General features: G+C 34.7%; 1 protein-coding gene across 2 annotated transcripts; it reads left to right on the forward strand.

Moving 5' to 3' along the window:
- Positions 1–1841: 1841 nt before the first annotated feature.
- Positions 1842–20568, forward strand: LOC106615542 (uncharacterized). 2 transcript variants are annotated; one of them, XM_014231799.3, is made up of 3 exons: positions 1842–2931; positions 18091–18232; positions 18657–20568. In XM_014231799.3, the coding sequence occupies exons 1-3, from the start codon at positions 2891–2893 to the stop codon at positions 19437–19439; spliced, it is 966 nt and encodes a 321-aa protein (XP_014087274.2). In that variant the 5' UTR covers positions 1842–2890; the 3' UTR covers positions 19440–20568. The 2 variants fall into 2 exon arrangements, with proteins under 2 accessions (XP_014087274.2, XP_069965372.1); XM_070109271.1 differs by lacking the exon at positions 1842–2931 and adding an exon at positions 9894–10848.
- Positions 20569–23113: the final 2545 nt, after the last annotated feature.

Raw genomic sequence — 23113 nt, forward strand, 5'->3', positions numbered from 1 at the left:
AGTTCTCAACAGATCTCGACGTTCTGAGGGTCGAGGAAGCTTCCCCGAACATTTCTACGATGATGTCCTTATGTCTGTATGTTTGTGTGGATGTATGTGTGTGTGTGTGGATGTATGTTACCCTCTTATAACTATTAAACTGCTCAACCGATTTGAATAAACTAAACGGCATTCCAAAGGGTTTCATTGCACTTGAATTTCGTGTAAGCTTGGACCCAATCGGACCAGTAGATTTCGAGAAATCTCAAAAATAAAAATCGAATTTTTTCCAAACGACTTGACCGATCGACACCAAAAACTAATCAGTTCTAAACCTTGAAGAAACACATCGTTTGCCGCAAACCGGGTCGAAATCGGTTGATTTACTTGCTAGATATCGAAAACGAAAAATTTCGAAGAGCTCAAAAGCAGTGAAAAAAGCGAAATTTGAACGTTAGCGTATGAAATTAGAGGGAAGTTGCAGGGATGGCCCTTGAGGCCAACCGTTTTCCACATTTTTACCCCTTTTTATATGAAGTTTTGCTAGCACCTGAAGGTATGTATATCCCCGTCTTTGATCCTTGCTAGTTGCAAGAGGTTTTTCCTTACTTTTATATTATACAATAATTTGTATGCAGTGCCTACTCATATTTGGTTCAGTGTTTGTCTTCGCTTATTAACAATGGAATGGGGAGCTAAAGAAAATCGTATTGCGGTGATTGCTTTACATACATACATAAGTGTGAAAAAAGCGCAAATGAAATTTATGAGTTTCTCAAAAAAATTAATATTTCAAAATTTATTGTTTACCGCACTGTGATCGTTTTTTCCAAACGTCGCAAGGAATTTAGGCATACAATTCAAACTAACGTATTTTTTTAGAACAACCCTCTCTAGTGATAGTACTAAGAGAGTTTTTTATGCACACATGTGTACATACTTATATACCAAAAGGCAACTGCATTACGAAGGGCGTCGAAATTGGGAACAACAATGATTACTGTAATTCATTACGTAAAGAGAACGTCGCCCATTTAAAGAGTAAATACCCACTTAAGAGAATTTGGCGACGCAGGCGGTTAGATAAATAGAGAAGAGGAAGAGTAGGTATGAGAGTAGGCAATTTGCTAACTACTTAACGTTACTGTACTGTCGTTGGCATTGAACAAGTCAGTAGACTCACGGGAGTGACAAGCAGAGTTAGGACTATTGCGTCGACAAGGTGCAGTCTAAAATTATACCTTTGAATTGTACCTTTGTTTGCATTGAGTAAAGTGGTTAATAATTTCAAGGTTGCTGGCCGGGAATAACAGCATTTAGTAAATTAATTATTTGTATATTATTTTTTGGGAATCCGTTAATTATATACAATTATGAACAAACGTTGCTCTTGTTTTGAAATGTGATTAAATGTTGGTCCCTAAATGAAGTACAATTATACGCAATATTTTTTTTTATTTAATCTCAGTAATAACAAAATTACTTATTTATTTGGAAGAATGTTGTTCCAAGCAGTTTGGAAATTTCGAAAAAATTTCATGAAAATGTGAAATTTCGAAAATTTGCTGTAAATTTAAATCATTTGAAACCATATTTTCTTTAGATTTGAATCACTGGCAAATAAACGGTATCGGTTTAGGCGTAACTAGTTATTAAAGCTAAAAATATTATACTTCAAGTCTTAGCTTAAACATCCCGAAAGCATATAACTTTGTCTATATGACCAGAAATATTTTATGATCGAATTTAGCATTCTACTAATTTATACTACACCTATCTCTCTTTTACATGCGCTACCATACACCGACGTTGTTGCTTTTGCAGAGGCTGAGCGCCCGAATACAGCCGTTGCAATATACTCAGTGTTCGGCTGAGCGTTCTCCCGCCGTATACAAAAGTTGACTCATGTTTTGGTCGGCTGTCATTTATGAAGTAGCGCTCGGCCGTCGTGGTTGTTTGTATCTACCAGATACTTGTACATTCGGTGTTTTTTTAGAGAGATTTCTACTTGAATATATTTTTAAAGTTTTCGCAAATTAAGGAGCACATATTTTTCGAATTTTTGCAACCGCATTGCAAACAAAATACTACTTCCTGCAACGTCGAAAAGTCGCTCATAAAGAAAGCGTAAAAAACAAATTGAAAAGTAATTCGAAGTTAATTGTCAAAAGTTTGCATATACATTATTTGGTAATTATTTCGTAATCCACACAAAGTTGTTTCCACCAGCAAAACCAGTGTGTGAGCGTCAGCATAAAAATCTCGTCAAAAGCTACAACAACGATTGAAAAGCAAAACAAAAGTACCGGAGAATCAACTGTGGTCAGCTGAGACTCATAAATCCATACGTTCGTGCAACCAATTCCAACGCATCTAATCGAAACTCAAAAAGTAACGTGTATAAAAGCACAAAGAAAATTTTCATAAAAATATTAAAAATTACGAAATTTGTGTTTTTGTGAGTTTTAAAATCTTTTTTTTTACGATTAAATCGTGCGTATGTTAATTCGGTTACCAATTGGTAAAATCGGTAGTTCGTTCAAACAAAAACAGTTAACATTTTGTCTGATTTACACAAAATTGGTTTAGAAGGCTCAAGTGAAAGTGTCAAGTCAATCGAATTGAATTTTGTAGTCTGACACACAACGTTAACGAAACCGCTGTGAAGCCACAGCAAAATTATCAAATCAAAAACAAATGGTGGCGTGATATTTATAAAGTTTTACCAAAAACGAAACGAATTTTAAGCAAAAAGCCAAAAAGCGCGCAAAGCCTTTGGCAGTGTAAAAAGTTAAACAAACGTACGGAAGATCAAAAAAGACGATTGCAGACGCAAAACGCCCAATTTTTGTCCCAACAACGAGTGCAGCTATATTACAATTCATAATAAAACAACATTAAATACAACAAAATGAGCGCATACAGAGAGATGTCCAAACTGGAGAACAGTCGGTAGGTGTCAATCATAATAGGTGTTTGCATATTTCCGATATGCGGACCTACTAGCCCTGGAATTAGCCAACCCTACTTATAGTAAAGTTATCGGTTACTACTCGTGACAACTGTAGAACCACAAAAAAAGTGTTAAATCATAAGATGCCAGTGAAAACGAAAGGCGTTTAAAGTTAGCGGGATGCATATGCACACACATACAAATGTGTGTGGGGGTGTTGGCCAGTGAGAATTGCGATATTTATTTACCCCCCACTTCAGATTTATTAATTGCTTAAAAGTATTTAAATATTTATTGACGTCTGTATGTATGTATGTGAAACGCTCTCAGTGTGCGTTAAGTCTCTTTAGTAAACCTTGCAGCTATACCTACGTACAAATGTATCTGACAAAAGTATTGAATGAACATGATGTCGGTGCGTGTTGCCGTAGCCATTCCTCAATAAAATACACGCTCTTCACATAATTGATTATATACATACAAACATACGTCCACACATACATAGCAGTTCGATACCACGCCACATTGTGACGTACGTAGCATATGAGTACAGAATGATTTATCGCATAAGGCGGTGAAGTGCCCAATGACGGAGAGCTCATTATACTGAATTTATTTATGTGTATATGAATATATATATGTGATCTGCCTAAACTAATTCTCCAAATAACTATTATTTTCAAAGAATACATGTATCGTCTAAAATGTACTTTTTGCGCTCATATCGGCATTTACATACATACGTGTGCAGTGTACATTACGGGACGGATAAAAACAGATTTTAAGGACAATAAAATTTCTAAAAATCATTATAAATAATATTTTTGCAAAATATAATTTAAAATTTTAGCAAATTACTTTCTTCTACTTTGGTACCCATTGTGCGCATTATTTTCATCCAGAAAACTAAATTCTGAATTTTTATTTTTAAATTAAATCTTAAGATTCCTAAACTTGTTCTATAACACTGAAATTTATATTTTTTCTAAATAAGGATTTTCATGCCCATTCTTTGGAGAAAAATATTTTGGTGTCATTATTTTTTTAAAGTATTTTTTTGGTACAAATATTTTAAGTTTTTGCAACTTAAATATGACAAGGATTGATAGTAATTTATTCTTCTAAATATCAAAATGATATTGGAAATCAGTTTTTATTCGAAATTTATATCGCAACTAGTATATTTAAATAAATGTTTTCACAATTCTTGTTTCACTATACAAGAATGATCCAATACATTAAAAGTACATGAAAATGCCTAGTAATTATAGTATGTTTGAGCTGGTATGCATTTGATGTATATGAAAGAGAAAATATGGCGTGAGTGGTAAAGAATTTGCTCAAAGAGATACACTGTGAAATCATATTAGCAGTAAGAAGAAGAAAACGCAATGGTTGAGATAACAGCTGATTTTTCAATTTTGCTGGTGTTTATTGTGTGGTGGGTAATCATTTTTGATTTTCAGAATTTTTATAGTTTTTGAGGAAATACATATATTCCCCACCTTTATTTGCAAAACCTTAGGGGGAACATCGATTAGTTTTTTGAGTTGTGATTTTTTGATAGGTTTTTTTCATTATTATAAAAACCCTCGGATTTCAGTTTGAATTCTAATATTGGTTGTTATACAAATATGTTCAATGTTGGACATTTTTTAGCATTCTCATTCAAAAGTGTTTTTTGGTAATTTTGTGTATCCGATTTTTTCTTCGCTGTTGCCGACTGTGTGCTTATACACATTTTACTTTCGCTTAGACACAATTTCTACGTAAGTATATGGTATAGTTCTAAAATTATACTGAATCAAGCAATGCTTCAATGCTTGACATTATGCGCATACATTTGTTTATCTCACTACATATTTTAGAATCTAATCTAAAATTTACATTATCATTCTACCCGGAAAATGTCAATGAGCAAACTTTGCGAATCGACCATCTATCATAGTAATCGATATTGATCGGTAATTTACTTTTGTTATGAGTGAATGCTTGAAAATAGGCGTTAGTCGGCACCAACTTCCCATTACTCATAATATCTATGAATCACTTCAAATAAAATACTAATATTAAATATTTATCAATATAAATGGTAATGTGATTTTGTAGACAAGTAGGCAAAAACTAAATTTGTGACACAGAATTCATAAGTTCATACGAATAAGCCGAAGGTTGTGCATGAACTTGCACTCGAATATATGCGGCTATATGTACATATGCATATGTAGGTATGTACCTTGAGCACATACACGTCTGCATTTTTATACAGCCACGCATTCGTACATAAGCGTCCCAAATAAAAACAACTTACATTACCTACATTTATTTTCTTTTACGTACATTTTTGTTATGGCCGATTTCGTAGTACGTGAAGAAAAATGAATGGACAGAAAAGCTTGGTGCGACTTCGTAACAAAAGCATTAAAATTACAACAGCAAATAAAGCAGTCGTGTTTCTGTATGTCTACCTGTCTGTGAAAAATTGCTTAACTTCGCAAATATTAACCTAACAAACTTATTTTCTCAATTTTCGTAGAGGCTTTTGGTGGTTTTGATGCTTTTACAGGCGACTTTTTAAACTTAATTACTGTCAATGTGTACAAATTTTGTTTAATGGAGAAATAGCATATTTTGTCGTTTGTTAAATATATGTTATGCTATACTAAATATGATAGTTAACACTTGGACTGCAAAGAATTTTAATTTAATTAAAATACCGTAGAATAATGTTTATTACTACCAAATTGTCAAGGAGATACCTGTTTAAGAAAAGATAAGGATTGTTAAGTAAGAAACCAATGCATTGATATTAACTATTTTCCGTTTACCAACCAACTATTTAAGACAACAAGCTAATTCTCGGTTTCTGTCACTAATAAAGTATTTTATTACAAACGTCTATTATAATCGCGAATGTAGTACAAGTTCCTGTTGTGTTCCAGAATCAAAAAAGATTTGGGAATCAGGTGATAATCGGCCGATCGAAAAATTCATGTTGTTGTTGCTGTAGCGGCAGAAAACATTCCTGAAGTAATTTGGAGGAATGATGCCAGATTGACTGTCCTTGTGGGAAATTTTAAATTAAATTAGAAATTGAGGCTCTTCCGACAATTTTATGCCATTTATGGTTTAAGCTAATATTCGATGACCGGATGCAACATTTCGGCTATAGTACGTTGAATGTTGTCTTCGAGCTTCTCGAGCGTTGCTGGTTGATTAGCGTAAACCTTTAATTTAACATACCCAAAGATAAAATAATCAATCCATGCGTTAAATCGGATGATCTTGGCGGCCACTTATCGAAATTAACGAGTTGACAAACTTTGTACGCAATGTGCCCATGTTGTGAAACATGAGGCGAAGCACCGTCAAATTCCGGGGGAAAAAATCGGTCAACATCGTGTTTTAACGTTGGCTGTTGATAGTAACAACATTTCCTGCCTTATTTCGAAAGAAATAGGTTCCGATGAAGCCGCCATACCAAACGGTAAATTTTTGGGGATAAAATTGCGTTTCCTGAACCAAACGAGGAAGCCATTACGTCAGAAATGGGCCTCATCAGACACGACCGTATTTTGCACGAAGAGCTCTTACAGTAGCCACCGGAGAACACGAATTTAAGTAATAATCTTGCACAATTTCCAAGCATTGTACCAATGTGAATGTGATGAAATGGCAAACTTTACTGAGCACACTAACAAATTTTGACACAAATCCGTAAGCAAACACGGCCGCCATGAGCTGTCAAAACCACGTCATCCTTATTGGTAGACGCTTTATATATATTTGATATACATTTATACTTATTTATATGTATACATATTTATATTTTTTTATTTGAGAAAACATATTTTTCTATTACAATAATTAATTTCCCAACGCACCGTCGTCATTTGTAACCTACAAAAAAGTACCTGTGCGATTGTACATACCATATATACAAATATACATGTATGTGAGGAATGAATATTTTTAGATATGCATATGCATTAAATTTTCTTTATCAAAGAAACACTGCCGCAGATAAAAAATATGTTCCCTTAATTTCGACTGACTCTTCGATGAGCTTCAGTTCTCTTAAGCTTTCATTTTCGTACGACCATTTGTAGCCAATTCGAGCAAGACTACCGGCCCAGCCCATAAAACCAGTAAAGGTGAGCAAAGTGTTGGACGTGAATGGAAAGAGTAAAAAGAGAGTGAATTCTCACTATATAGACTTGCCCATTTGGACACACTCGGAAACTCATTACGTTGACCACTGACAGTTGACGTATTCGGGATATGTGTCAAACCTCTCTTCCACTTTTAATGGTTCTCCCTAAACATTCAAGTAGATTCTTCATTTGTTGTTGCTTTTTAGCACGTTATACTAAAAATCAGGCGATTTTCATGTGGTATTCTATATCCGCAGTGCGCATGACTGACATTTGCTCAAAGATAACAGCGTGAAAAAAGCCGGGAAGCTACATACCGGCATTAATTAGATAAGATGGTGTGATGGCATTCTGTAAAATTTGCTTATAGTATGCAAGCATGTGTAGCCCACTTTTCGCTGGGATAGTAAACACATCTACGTAACTCCGTAATCAGTTTAGTTATGTGCGACTATCGTGCTGTAGCACTAATTGGCACAAATACAACCAGACGAACATGATCACTGAAGCCGAGATGAAGTTGCGCGTTCAACAGCTTCTTCGATTTCTGCGAGTCTAAACATTTTTCTTTCCTCAAGAAACTCGTTGGGGCTGTTGTGTAACTTCAATTCAGTTCCTATACTTATACATATGTATGTATATAGATACCCAATTTCGGACACAAAAGCTTCCTATTCAATTAAAAAATCCTCTAAACATTCTGTTTAAATGTCGGTAGTTACAAGCAACTTCGTTTGCGACGATGTCTACGAAGACATTTAGCGACTCGTCGAGTGAGCATTTCATCCGCAACCGGCGGGGAAAGGGATTATATTTTTGAATGTTCTGATTGGTTGAAAATATGGCGTGGTTATTTCTTATGCTCTGTGTGCAGGTTGCAAGGTAACTGTGAAAATGGTTCGCTTAGGCAAGAGCGGGAAGTGTGGGAGTAAGATTTCGGTCGCATATTGAGAATGACGTGTTTAAGTTTGTTTTATTAGTGAATTGCTTTTCATTTGGGAGAGGGCGCGTTGGAGGCATCTGAACACGTAACTCAAATTTGCTAGCATTGAAATGCAAAAGCCGGTAAGGAATTGGAAAACAAAAAGGGAGTAAAGATGAACTTATTTTTGTGTGTGTGCGAATACGAAATTTCAGTGTAAAGGCCACGTGCAACTATTTCAAATTTTAATTATAGAGGATTACTTATTATACTCTTGCAACATGTTGCTATAGAGTTTTATCAATTTTCCGTCTGTCCATCCGTCAGGACGAGTGCGTAGAGGATCATAATCGGACCACTGCCATGTCGAAAATGTATAAAGCGCCATAACTAAGACGTAAATTAAGATACAGAACTCAAATTTGGCACAACAAATTAAACTAAAGAATGGCACCTGTAGCTTGAAAATCTTGAAAAAGTGGGCGTGGCCCCGACCTCTAATAAAATTAATGTATATATGCATGAAATCGGATGATAACCCCGCCCACTCCCTATACAAAGGTTTCGTTAAAAACTACTAAAATTGCGATAAATCAAATTAAATGCGTCAGAGATATTTTAGAGAGAGGGCTTTATAGCAGCCGGTGTCAAAATTGGACGATGGGCGTGGCCCCGCCCACTTTAAGGTGAAATCACATACCTCGGGACTTGCTCGACCGAATTCAACCAAATTAGGTACATTCTGATATTCCTATGTTACAATGCGAAAGTGGGCAATATCAGACTACAACCACGTCAACTTCCCATATAACATAAATTTGAATTTCGTATGATTCTTTCACATTTTAAACAAATAAAGCACGCGTTAATATAACTTTGCACGAATAATGAAAAACGGGTTGAATCGGATCAATACTTCTCTATACCTAATATAAAGTATTTTGAACTTCCGGGTGACTTTATACTGCTAATATGTGAGTTATTTCAATGAAAATGAGAGACCGTGTTTTATTCATGTATCTTTGTGCCTAAAATAGATAAAATTGGGCTAAAACTTGACCCCCTATAACTAATATCAGGATATTTGTGCATCCGGCTGCCTGTCTTAACTCCATACTATTGGTGATGGTATGTGAAGTACCCTAATGAAACCCGGGGGCATTTTATTAGTCTATGGCATGTTAGTGGTATGAGGTATTCGAAAAAATTTATTTAATCGGGTCATTACTACCGCCAACTCCCATATACTGCTTATAATAATTTTCGCCCCTTATTTAGCCCCTTTCGGTCGAGTTAATATCACAAACATATATTTCATTTAAAGGTGTTTTTAATATAAGTTTAGCTGATGCGAACTTAAATGTAGCAATAACATTAAGTCTAAATTTATAGCCTTTACCATAAGTCAAGAAGAAACCAAATATGATTGTAATTTATTCACGATTTCTTCGAATAATGGTTGTTTAATTCTTTCGCAACTTTCTACCTAAGCCTACACCTGAAGGAATTTTCCGGACTATAATTCTTGCAAGTTGCAAGAGTATAAAATGTTCGGTTATACCCGAACATAGCCTTTCCTTACTTGTATTATTTCGTTTATAAAGCGCAATTGCGCTGCTTTAAATCCACCGTTACTCTGCTTTCCGCTGTTCATTTGTAACGTGTACTAAAGTAACTTATATGTGTGTGGGAGTGTGAGCTGATCAATGCCATTTATGCTGCCGAGTTATTTTAGTTTTCTTATTTTTGGTTAATATAATATTTATACAACTTGACTTAATTTCTTTTAGAAAAAATATTTATCTATGCAGAATTCATGTATGTATATTTACCTATGGATGATGTAAAATACTTCTTTTATTTTCTGCTTACGCATCGTTATCTTCGTAAATATATCAGTTTTAAGGATATGATTTGATATTCGCGTAAAAATAATTTTTGCATGATATTTTTGAGGTTAGAGCTTCAATAGATTTCGATTAGCAGACAAATTAATTTGAGTCCCATTGTAAGTGCAAGCACATAAAATTGCACTCTATTTGAATTGTAGTGCAAAACTGCCTAAATGACAGTAATTCATTCAATTAAGGGTATTACTGCCTAACATTTCCCCTCCACAACCCCCACTGTTGTATTCCATGTCACCGGCTTGGATAGTTCTAGAAATAAATCACCGGCTCTTTCAATGATGAATGTTTTTATAAAACTTAGTATGCAGACGTCATTCTAGATACTAGCTAGTATCTTAATTTACGTCCATTATAAATAAAAATGTGTGCATATACATGAGTATGCATGTATGTATGGTATGTGAGACGAGCGAGCTGGCTTAGTAATCAATTTTCATAACAAGCGATTTAGCTGGAATAATGAAAACATACATAACATACACACACATGCAATTATGCATTAGTCCTTGAAGTGAAACTCATCAGTATCCAACTGCATAACGCATTCTCAAGAATAGGTGATACACGCTTGCATCAGCTGATGGAAAATAACTTTCCAAAGTTTTCCAGAAGTACCTATGAATGTACATGTGTATGAGAGTTTGTAAATATTGATTAGTGCGTTGAAAAGTTTCCGCAATAGCAGATAAGGAATTGAAGCTTTCTGAATATGAGTCGATTCGTATGACAAAACCGGTAGCTGAAATTAAATTTTTTTTCAACTAATCTGTTGGGGCTACTCGTATTGCATTATGAATAGTCAAGTTTCTAGTAGTAATAAACTTGAGTTTTTATTGCAAGCGCACAATAATTAAGTTTCTAAATATAAACGGGTATGAGAGAACAATTAGTTGGAATTGTTGTAAGCGATCTTGTGAACTACGGCAGCTGGTAAGTACACTTGAACTTAATAAAGGTATTTGCCACATGTCTCTAAATAATACATATTTACCTATATATGAATGTATACATGTAGGTGAATGCCTAACCTGAATTTTTTATGTTAGTCTAACGCCAATTACTCGCTAATACTTACTAATTACAAGGCTGGCATCTAAAAGTACCGAAAATTTTAAAATGTTTGAAAGTGGAAATAATATATTATAAAAACAAGAAAAAACGTTAAATTTGGTTGCATCGAAGCTAGAATGTTCCTTATAAGAACAGCTATTGTACATATATTTATGACAATAGTGGTCCGAGTGATAAGTTTCGTGAAGATATCTCGTCAAATAGACAAGTTTTCTATACAAGAACTTAATTTTGATCGTTCAGTTTTATTGCAGCTTTATGCTATTGTGTTCCGATATCGGCCGTTCCGATAAATAAGTAACTAATTAGGATTTAAAAGACGTGGGCGAAATTTTAGAGTGATATCTCAAAAATTGATCGACTAGTTCGCGTTTATACCTACCGACGCACGGACGGACGAACATGGCTAAATCGACTCGGCTAGACACGTTGATATATAATATATATATAGCTATGTTATATATTTCAAACTTAATACACCCTGTTCAGCGTATAAAAATATATTCAATGAAGAATGTGCAGTTTAGATTTTTGGCAATTTTAAGGCAACTCAGTCGTTTTTTTTTCAACACACTTAGAATCAATTTCATTTACCTAAGTGAGATTCTTAGCATACACTTTAGTTCTTTCTTTTGAGCGCTCTCTTGTATGTTAGCCATATTTATAATAGTACAGACGTTTTGACCCGTATATTTCTTTGTTTTCACTTGACAACAACGTTTTTGCAACAACATATTATACTTATATTTGTAATATTATTATATTTGTATTAGAGGGCATTCCTGCTCACTCCCCACTAGCTAAATGCCAAGTTGATGCTCACTTTTGCTTGTAAGGACCGTTTTATTTTCTCGATTAGTAGTTTATTTTTATTTTAGCGCTAAAAAATGCACTTTTGTCAATACAATACACACCAGCACATGCTCATACCTATCATATATCCATGTACGAGTATAGGTGTACATGTGAGGGGTACAAAATATAGCACAGATGGCCCGATTATCACCTTGCTCTTCTTTAGGTAGCTGCTAAGTGACATATACATATACGCTTTGTTTGTGCAACAAAAGACATACCGCAACAGACTTGGGTACAGAGCGGTACAAACTCTGTACATATAAACATTCAGGTACAATTGCATATATGTAGTATGTGTCTGTAAATATAAGTACATGTGTAAAACTGCATTTTATGGCGAAATAGCTGAAGTAAGTGGCGTCAGTTATTTTTAACAAGAGATTTGACATATGTATGTATGTATGTGTAGAACTATACATTTATACATATGTACATATACTACAATATATGAACATTGGCAATGATATGGTGGTCAGCTTTGAAACTTCATATAGAAAGGAATGTATACACTCTTAGTGTTATATATTATTCTTTAAACGATCCAAGCAAGCGGTATACTTGCCAAGGACCATTTAATTGTTGGACTGAAAGTTTAAAATAATGATTTAAGGGTAACCCCCTGTAGAAAAAAATACAATTATAAATATTTTTTTTTTGCATTTTTGCATTTTTTGTTTTTAATTATTTTATTTCATAAAAGTAAAAACATAGCATCATTAAATAAAGTGATTGACTTGACAGAAACTTGAAAAAAAAACCATTTTAAAAGATTCATTTCAAATTAATCGGACAGAAAAAACTAGTTTTATTAATAAATAATCTAATGCCTGATCAAAGTTTTTTTTTTAGATTAACAAAATGGTCGCCTCAGGAAAACGTTTTCCAGATTTTCAGGAAAAATCCAACAGTTAGCTGTTTGTGAAAAGAGTGTAGAGAGTTCAAAAACAAAGTTCTGAGAAAAATATATTTGAAGTTTTACACGAACATGCCAGAGCGTGAGATATCCCTTTGCTAATTAGTGAATAACTCGAAAAATATTTATCGGATTTACCTTAAAATTTCAGAAAATTTTTCCTAAGACGTTATACTTTATGGAAATCCGGAAACAGTAATTTTCTTTAAATGCAGACTACCACTTAAATCGGTTAAAAATGTAGTTTACTATACAAATATTTAGAAATGCAAATTTAATCATCTTCTGCTTACTCACATAGCAGATCAATAAATCACTCATAATCCATTATTTTAATGAATTGTAATACAAATTAAATTAATAAAAATAAATAAAAATTGACAAAAAAGCCACCACAAATATTAGGCATACATACATATTTATTTGAACATATAAAAACATTCCAAGAATAGTTTAATGAATTAGTTTAATCGAACTCTTCGCATAGAATTGCTTTTACTTGTAAGCGTGTGTATGTTTGTGTGAATCTACTAGACTTGTCAACAGAAATAAACTTGATTATTTATAGTTTTAGTTATTCAAAAGAAAACTACAAGTACTTAATATCGCCGCCAGACAATCGTTTTCCGTTTAGTCAGTATCTTAGATTAGATAAGAGATAGTAAGCGCCCATAAATGGCCTAATAAAGCAGTATGAAGACATCAATGCTCCACCCTAAAGATTACTTATACTGGACTAAGTACACAGCTAATGTTTATTCACTGTTCTTGTCGGTATCCCCGACGTTCAAATTCCACTAGTCACATTGCTCTGTAAATAACACGCACACTTATCCCTACAAACAATTTCAACATAAACAATTTATACAAATATACATACATACATAAATTAATGAACGCTTTAATGCTGTATGAGTGATTAGAGATACCTTAACACTCACGCATTTTCGCCGGTCTTAAATCAAGAGTCATATGTGTACATTTATGTGTAGATAACACACATGCTTCTTGAGCTGGCTGGCCCGCTAGCGTGCTGATGTCTGCACGAGCATGCCGCGTGATTACGGACAACTCCGTATCTTAAATTATAGCCAAACATGCTGAGAACTCTCCTTCATTTTAGCCCCTTGGCTTTCTATTGAACACAACAACAACAATTACAAAAAAAGAAGAAGTAAATTTATACTCTTAAAATTAAGGGAGCGATAAAAGGGTAAGAAGAAGAAGAGCGTTGCCCAAATTATGTCTTCTGTGCGCGTTTTTAGAAATTTGAATGCTTCAGGTTTTTAGTTTTTAGTGACTGTAGAACGTATCAGCTGATACGACCTATCTTATGAGAGTGCAATGTAAATGAACACTTACTACCGCTTCTACCGTTCGTACCGTGGGTTATCGGTGAAAAGTGGATTTTTCCCGGAGAAACGAGTCAGTTGGTTGCTCTCTTATAATGTAGGGTTGCCGGTCTCGATATTTTGTAGTAAATAAAAAATTAATTTGAGTATATTTAGAATATTCTTAAACTAACTCAAAATCACAATCGAAAAATATTACTTATAAATAGGTAGATTACATTATTAAAAATTTTAACTTAAAGCCATGTATACATACATATTGAGCAATGACAACATTGTTCAAATGAAAACAAAAGATAAGCTCTGATTTTTACGGAAGCCTAAAGCAGTTCTACAGGGACGACAAGGTTGGGAGCACATTGTACGAGTATGTATGTTTTATGTATTTTACACCAGAGCGCTGTACTTAAGTTGCTTTGGATGTCACGGAGTGGACGCGTAGTCATAGCGTGCCTACGATTAGTGACAGAAATAGACACTCAACAGCTGATTGGCCAATTGGATGCCTTTCTAGCTGTTAGCTGGTCGCGCACTGGCGGCTTGGTGATGGCTTCCTTGGCCGATTTCATGAATTTCTGTAAAACGCTCAATCCATGGCGGCATATCGTGTTGACGCTCACGTATCACTTGCTTCACTGCTCGGAAGATGTCCTAACAAAAGTTAAAAAAAACTGCTCAGACAGCCTTTACAGACATATGTACGTACATATGTTTATCGTTAAAAGTGATCAACTCTGCGATAAGTGGCACACTGGTTGGTGGCACACGTCTACCGAGTGGCGCTTTGCTCTATTTTTGTATTCCGCACTGTTATTAAATTTTTGGCAGTTATTATTTCCGGAAAAATAGTAAAATATTTTAATATATTGTATATAAATTCCTCGTTGAGACAATTTATCAAAACATTTCCTCTTCTATGAATAGATGCCCCTTATGTCAGATATGTTAATTCACATTTATACCCTAAACAGGGTATGTTAAGTGATCTGCATGACGAGTTGAGTCGATTTAGCCATGTTTGTCTGTCTGTCTGTATATACGCAAACTAGTCGGGGTTTGAGATATCAGTATTTTTGCACCTGTCCTTTTCTCTTCAAGAAACTGCGCATTTGTCGGAACTTATCAATATATTACATAGCTGCCACATAAGCTGAACGTTGAAAATCATGTCCCTGTAGGGAAAATTTTTTATTTGACAAGATATTTTCAAGAAATATGGCATGAATTATTGTCCCAGGCAATAGTGCAATCTGCGAAAAAGAATTTCAGATAGCAGTTAGCTGCTTTACATATTGCTCAGAATCAAGTTTTTGTATGGAATCTTATGTTTTTGTGAAGGGTATTTCGGTGCAACCGAAGTCAACATTTTTTCTTGTTTTTATATATTAATTTTTTATTTATTTTTTTTATCTCAATATATTTATCAAAATATACGTATTTCTACTTCAAATCTTTTCATCCATCGAACTCCAAATTCAACCTCTCATACTAAAACACAACGAGTTAGCGTTTATCTGATATTTGTGCGCTTTATTTTGATTTGCAAATTTAATGAGCACAAGGAAACCATAAAAAGTTACGCATAAAGCTCAGCACTGGCTCACTATCAAATTAACGACCAACCAAGGCGAACTTTGCTGCGGCCAACAAAAACTAATGCAAATTAATAGACCAATATAAAACAATAAATAGGAGTGATTGCACTTGTACAGCTGTCAATGGTTCTGATTCAAGTGTATGCACATACAAATATTTGCATAAAATAGTATACTTAGACATACCTACATATTTATGATATGGAAGCCATATACTTTATATTTAAATTTATATATAGATATCGAAATTAGAAAAATATTTACGAACATGAATTAGCCGAAGCGTAATTAACGCGAAAATTTTCAAATTAATTCACAGAATTATGCGCAGTGTTTGATTTTTCATTCATCACTCAAAATTTGTTGTAAAATGTTAACCAATCTCTGATATTGGCTTAACAAATCAGCGAAAATTATTCTCCTACTAGCTACTTACTTTATGGCCCCTGAAATCTAACGTCTTAACTATGCTCGTCGCTATGGCTACATGCTTTGTACTAACGATGGCTACTTGGCCCTCAGTGCACTTCGGGGTGTAGAAGCAACATGGCACACTTACTGAATAGTAAATTCTCAGGTGAATCGGTCAATTTTTTTGTCCCAGCACAACTCGCACAAGTTGGACAGGTTCATTAGTATGCCGAGTGTGTCGTTGGTAGGCACCATAAAGCGTTCGGCTGTGTAGGTGCGCGTGCAATTTTCACACTTATCTGCAGCCGCAAATCCGCGGCCAGCACTTGGCTCCCCGTGATATTCAGGGGCGCGTCAGCCGTCACCCACATGCAGGCCCACCACTGCGCTTACCAGCACGTCTGGATGTGTGTGTATGTGTGAACTCATCAGCACATCGCCACAACCGGGAAATTTCTATGAGCTCGTATAGCGCAAAAACAACTGAGCTTCAGAAAAAAAACAAAAGGCAACACGTGTATGGCTGTGGGATTGAAAGCTAAAATATTCATTTATATATTATATATATATATTATATATATATATTATATATATATATATATGTATGTGTATATGTAGAATATGTAGTTGCTCATATGCCTAAATTAATACGAAAGGAAGCGACGATGTCGAGTTATGGATTAATTATGATTTGAAGATATATACATATATATATATATGTGTATGTATGTATGACGGCAATGTAAGACATGCCGTCCGATTTAGCAACGCACGCGTTCTGTGTCTTCCTCTCCACGAACACGGCCGCTTTGGATTCGCGGCAATTGAAAGCATTTGTCCAAAACTAGAACTGTCGCACTCAAATTGAAGCATCCGAGGCTAAATATTTTTAATAAAAAACATACGTTTGTGTGCGCATACATTAGGTGGACGCTACAGAACAACAATGACGCAACTGGTGGTTGCCTTGTTGTATCTGTTGTTGGCGACAAGCCTGACGGCTAGTTTCTACACTCGCCAGCAAATAAACAGCAATCATATTTCAATGCTATGCGCCACTTTTTTCAATAGTCAGCCAATAGCGAACGAGCTGCTCTACTGTTTTTGTTGTGCATATTGAAAAACAAAGTACTGTTGCTCTTAAAATTAGAATAAAAGAAAAGGCTGGTTGAATTAAAAAAAGTTCTTAAAGTTGCCAACTCACAACTTATTAAGTTACTTTTTGTTGACAACTGATGCATTGAATTGAAAAACAATTAATTTGGTCGTGATCAACCTCACAGGCGATTTCTAATAGCTTCTTTAATATTTTGTCATGCTGACTTCGACATATTTTAAAAATTTGATTTGAATTCCACAGCATATGTATTTGCATAGAATACAATTTGGTCACAACAACAATAGAGGTAAAGAAATAGCGTATTAGCCAAGCGGCACAAGGCTTGTTAGTCCACAGCGCGCACGCGCCGTCAAGTAAAGCTAGTTTTTGCATAATATACGTATAGACAAGTTAGCGCTGACTTTTTAAAATTGTTAAACTACACACGTCCATGAGTAAGATTTTGATTTCGGTATCTACCAAGGCGTATTAAACGGAGGGTTGAACATAAGCGTTTCTATAATATATGTACAGTTACACGCTTGCGATAAGACAAAGCACCAAAGACCAAATCAGCAGACTAGCTGTCTACAAGCGGACCTCTAAATTTAGCATTAGCGATGCTGACTCGAATATCACTGCAGTGACGAATAACTTAGCACGCTCGACTTTATGATCCGCTAAATCTATATACTAAAGATTATGGGTTTTATATTCGTTTGTGTGGAAGTGTCTATAAAGTATAAGGTTAACTACTTGTATTTTAGACCTCTTCAAATCTAGATTAATGTTTCATAAACCATTTTTAGTTTCGAAAATAATAACATATTTTTTGTGCACTTGACTAATTTCGCTTTTGTTTTATATTTTCAGAAACTGCCTACGTCGCATTGCCCGTCACGATGAGCCCCAATTCTCCAAGGATAGTATCGTCAATGTTATGGAAAGATTTGTGAAAACCGTTAAAGTTATGGATGACACTATATTGGTGCCATGCTTGCTAATGGATCGACAGGTTCGTACAATTGAATATAAAATGTATTAAAAAACATATTTATATCTGTAACATAAGTTGACATAGGTTAACACAGGTAATTTGAATTATTCTGACCAATTTGTTAGAGACTCGACGTAGTATTATATCTTAGGTAATATCATATAATAGAAAATTTACAGAAAAGACAAAATGTTCATTAAAGATACTGCTTTATTTTTATTATATTGTAATCAAAACAGCTACATTAGCTTAAGTCGACTAAGCCTATTTTAATTTATCAAGCTAGATCCTAGATTCACTTGTTTTGTGACATGATTTTATATTTCAACACACTTTTGTAAATTGACTTAAATATAAACACTATATAGATTCATATGTATATGATTATATTAAAATTTATATCAAGCTCATCCATATGCCTTTTCCGCTCTTACGTTCACAGGTCGGTGATAGCACAGATATTATTCCAGCACCTGGCAAGAATTCTACCGCGAATCAGCACACAATCCAACATTCTGCCGCACATGGCAAACGCAGCGCCGCACACTCCAAGAACGTGCATGAGTTCCTTAGCTCGTCAGAGCTCTTCAATCTCTATAACATGTTGAAGGCGCTCAAGACGGATTTGCTCTGGACAGGAAAGGACGATTCCGAAGAAGACGAATGTGTCGTGAGTGAAAGGCAAGGTACAGCTGAAGTGGACAATCTGTTGTATTCGCGTTACGATTCCAAAACATCGGATGCGGTGAGTGTGACCAGCAGTACAGAGGCCGTTGGCGCTATCAGCAGAAGCGCTACTACAACAAATATTAACGCCACTGCAGGCGCAACGGCACCGACTGCAACCGCCACCAGCACAGCAAGCGCCAAGGGACATAATCGTTGCCCCTCCACCGCCTCGGTGGCTTCGATTGTTTCCACTACATCGGCATGCAACCTAAGCGATTCGGAAAGTGAAATTTCCAATGAAAATGATTCGGGCATGGAATCGGAAGGCCATAAGAGTGACAATCAACCAAGCAGCACAGAGTCCGTAAGCGGTAGTGATGATACCGAGTCACGCGCCGCTGCAGCCGCCACCTCAACCGCGAACGCTGACAAAGCTACCGAATTAGCGAAACGCTGTCGGCGACATTTGAATGGTCTCTACCATTGCCTTGAACAAATGACAGAAGCGGCTCATTACCTGACTGTAAGATACCAAAGTGATATTGGCCCCGTTTAGAGAAGAAATGCCGTAGAGCTGTTAGCAGACAATGCACAGACTGCAGCGAGCAAGCGACCCCCTAGGGGTTGTGCGCAAACTGAACGAGTGTATTGAGTGGGGTACTGTGTTAGGGGGATAGTCAGTCTCTTTCTTGGGGGGCCGGGGTCTCATTTGTGGGTTTTTATGTAATAATTTAATAATTTCTGTGTCTTTTTACGGTTTTAGGGTTAGGCGATTGGGAAAACAGTACCCTAATTGCGCTTATGCCTAGGCTAACGGTTACCAAATTCAGATTTAGAGGATTGTTGATTTTTAAATTATTTCGTGTATTGGTAATGTAATTTTTATTCGATATTTTTATAAAAAATGCAATAAAAGTTGTAAAGGAGTTCGAGAATATTTGAAAAGTCAACATTAACGCCTTTTGTTCCAAGAACTCTTGATCGTGCACACCATAGGGTTTAAAAACCAACAATCCCTATCGGTAAGCTTTGTTATGTGATTTAAAAGATGGCGTTGGTGTCGTGTGGCTGTTTGAGCATAATGAGTGGGCAATCACAAAATAATACCATAGTTTGTGTATCTAAGTAGGTAGTTTAAAAATATTTAGTTTAAAATACAAAATCATTGAAAATGACTTAACGATATACCACTGAAAACTATATAAATCAAAACAAAAAGCTAAAGTTGTAAAATAATTTTATAGCAACAAAACCCACAGCAGCTGGAAACAACTAAAAGAAAAAATGGTGGAAGAGCGAAAGATAAAAAAGAAATAGAGTCAAAAAAGCACAAGTTCAATAAAAGCGATTGTCGGGCAAGAACCAAAGCTCACTTTTAATTTAATATTGTATTGTACAACAATAAATAACTTCTATTTTCCATATTAATGTGATATAGAATTGTATGCGGTATCGTGTGCGCTGCAAACGCCTGCTCCTCCTTTTGTGGCATCAATTAAGCAAAGACCTTAGCAAAGAAGCCACAAAAATAGAAAAATGATACAATAAGCAAACCGTATACGAAATTCAATTTGTATCTCTAAGATTCAGTACTAATGATTGTACATTGTATGTACACTCTTGGACAAATTTATGTCGTAAAATAATGAGAAGTATAATAAAGAAGCCAAAGTTATTAAGCGAAAGCTAACAGTGTTGTCTTGTTTGCGTGGGGATGGGTGGAGAAGAAGCGGAAACGATAAGCAACATAAGCCATTAGAAACACACTGGAGAAGCTCAAATTGCACAAAAATGTATTCCCAGTATGTACCATATATGTAACCGTTTCAATATTGAAATCATATTTTTTGCAAATTTCCGAAACTTTTAGAAGTTAGAAAACAAGAAAAGTTTGAAAATTAATTTTACTACACAACTTAATTTTTGTGTACTGCAGCTTCGACATTTTCTAGCAAGCAGTTTCAACCATAGGCAGTTTTTTCAAAATATTTCACAACTCTAAATTTTTTGGCCTGTATTAGACAACACTTAAGCCATAATTTTTCAAAATCTGAAACGAATACATAAATTTACATTGCCTATTAAGCTACGGAAATGCTGCATTGACCGCTTTGAGCCACGTTTTGTTGCCACCAGAGGCAACTTCGTTACAATAAAATACAAAGACTGCTGATGTGAAAGCGTGCCGGCTTTCGAAATACACATTCGGTCTGCCAGTGGGGCGGCGTTGCCAACTGTTCGCCAAGGGCTGTTTGGTCTGTTGGTTAACAGCACTAACGAAACGAAAGACTTAAGCAACGAACCTGAGCTTGAATAGAACTCGCAAGTTGTATTTGAGTTCATTTGTGTGGCCACCGGTGGATTTGCATAAAAATGTAAAGGCATGCCAAAAGTATGAAAAATTATGGAAATAAAAGCTTTACTTTCCAGCTGAAATTGATACAAATTATTATATTAGACAAACGTAGTTGAGTACACTAAATCATAATCGCAACAAAAGCAACAGCTCAAGGAGTAATTGAAGTAGTTATTAAATTACCAAATATAAAAAAAAATTTGCATTTAGGATGTTTGTTTGCAATGTTAACCAACTAAAAAACATTACATAAAAATATATGTATATATTTTGGTGATTTGTATGAGTTCATCACTCTGTATTTGTGTCTGTATTCACTATATTCACAAGGTTAGAATATGCACAGATTCTGTTTGTCTATTAGGTTTACTATTTTTATTTTGCTTATACTCGTGAATGTATGATTTAGCTATAATTGCACATATGTATTATCTACACACACATGCACATATGTATATGGAGTTATAAATATTAAAACGTTTTGTATATTTAAACAATAGTGTATATAAATTAAATGTTTACTGATAAATGCTGGTGAAACTATGATGTGAGGATGATATGACATAATGTAAATTTAAATTAAAAATAAAAAAAAGATTATATATATTTAAATAAATGAAAATACCTATATACGATTTTCAAATACAGAAAAAATTTTGTTTTTGATTGTCGAGAATGTTTTTCAGGCAGATTCTGTAATTCATTTCTGAGTAATTTCACTTTGAATCCGACATTCGGTGTTCTATTTTTCATTTTCATTATTAAATTTCCACGTTTTTTTTTTTAAGTGAATTCCGAGTGAAAATTAATAATGTTCTAAAAAATTCCCAAGAAATTTCGTTTATTATTCACTTCAAATCATGTGTGAATTTGATGCGCGCAAACATGTAAGTAAAGTTATACAGAAAAAATATTTAAAATAGTATATTTTGATAATAAAAGTAATTGTTATTTATTAAAGGGAAAATAAAAAGAAAAATGGTTAAAACCAGAAACTTTACTATTATGCAATTTTGGAATTTTCAAAGAAATTGTTAAGATCCGATCACTATAACATATAGCTGTCATACAAACTGACCGATCAAAATCACAAAAATCTACCTGTGAAGGGTATTATAGCTTTGGTGGAGTCGAAGTTAACGTTTTTTTTTGTTTATCATTTTTTTGATTCATTTTATTTTTTTAAAAATTTGAAAGCTTTTACATATTAATTTGTATGATAGAATAAAAAAAGAACACAAATTAACAAAATTCTCGTTTTACAGAACAGAACACTAAAACCAAATTCACTCGGATTCCAGAACCTGGTACTGTTGGTCTGTGTGAAAGGAGTTTACTTCATTTTATTTTTCGATATTTGTTTTTGAAAGCCAAATAATGATGAGCAATGTTGGTGCTCATGGTAATTTATATTTCTCTTATATACTTAATTAATTTTGTGCGACAATTTATACAAGCTCAAATTAAAGCTGTATGTATTAGTTTGCTCGCTTTTAAATGCTTCTAGTAGTTTGTGCATAACGCATTGAAAGGGAATTAATGATAGGGGACCATAAACAAGAAGACATCAAAAACAAACTGTAGTAAACGAAAATAATATGCTATTACGTATTTAATATTATATATGTAAAAAATAATTGGCCTGGGCAAATTCGGTGTTTAAATATACTATATTGAGTTTATAACTAGATTCGTATTCAAAATATTGCCCATCTGAAGCTATAGAATTTTCCCATCTTTCTTGCAATGTAGTTTCCATCCCAAAAGAACTGCGCCAGCTTGTCGGCCAAGAATGAATCAAGCCAATTTTTGATACCCTGTTGTGTTGTGGACTATATTTCAGTGGGGGCGTTCTGCATCGACTGGAACAAGCG

This window comes from Bactrocera oleae, chromosome 4 (assembly GCF_042242935.1).
Source record: "Bactrocera oleae isolate idBacOlea1 chromosome 4, idBacOlea1, whole genome shotgun sequence".
NCBI lineage: Eukaryota > Metazoa > Arthropoda > Insecta > Diptera > Tephritidae > Bactrocera > Bactrocera oleae.

What these genes read in the sequence shown, in the direction of transcription:
- LOC106615542 (XM_014231799.3), top strand. Translation starts at nt 2,891, where the DNA reads ATGAGCGCATACAGAGAGATGTCCAAACTGGAGAACAGTCG. An exon ending in TCCAAACTGGAGAACAGTCG is followed by an intron (nt 2,932 to 18,090) that starts GTAGGTGTCAAT and finishes TTATATTTTCAG; the next exon opens with AAACTGCCTACGTCGCATTG. An exon ending in GCTTGCTAATGGATCGACAG is followed by an intron (nt 18,233 to 18,656) that starts GTTCGTACAATT and finishes TTACGTTCACAG; the next exon opens with GTCGGTGATAGCACAGATAT.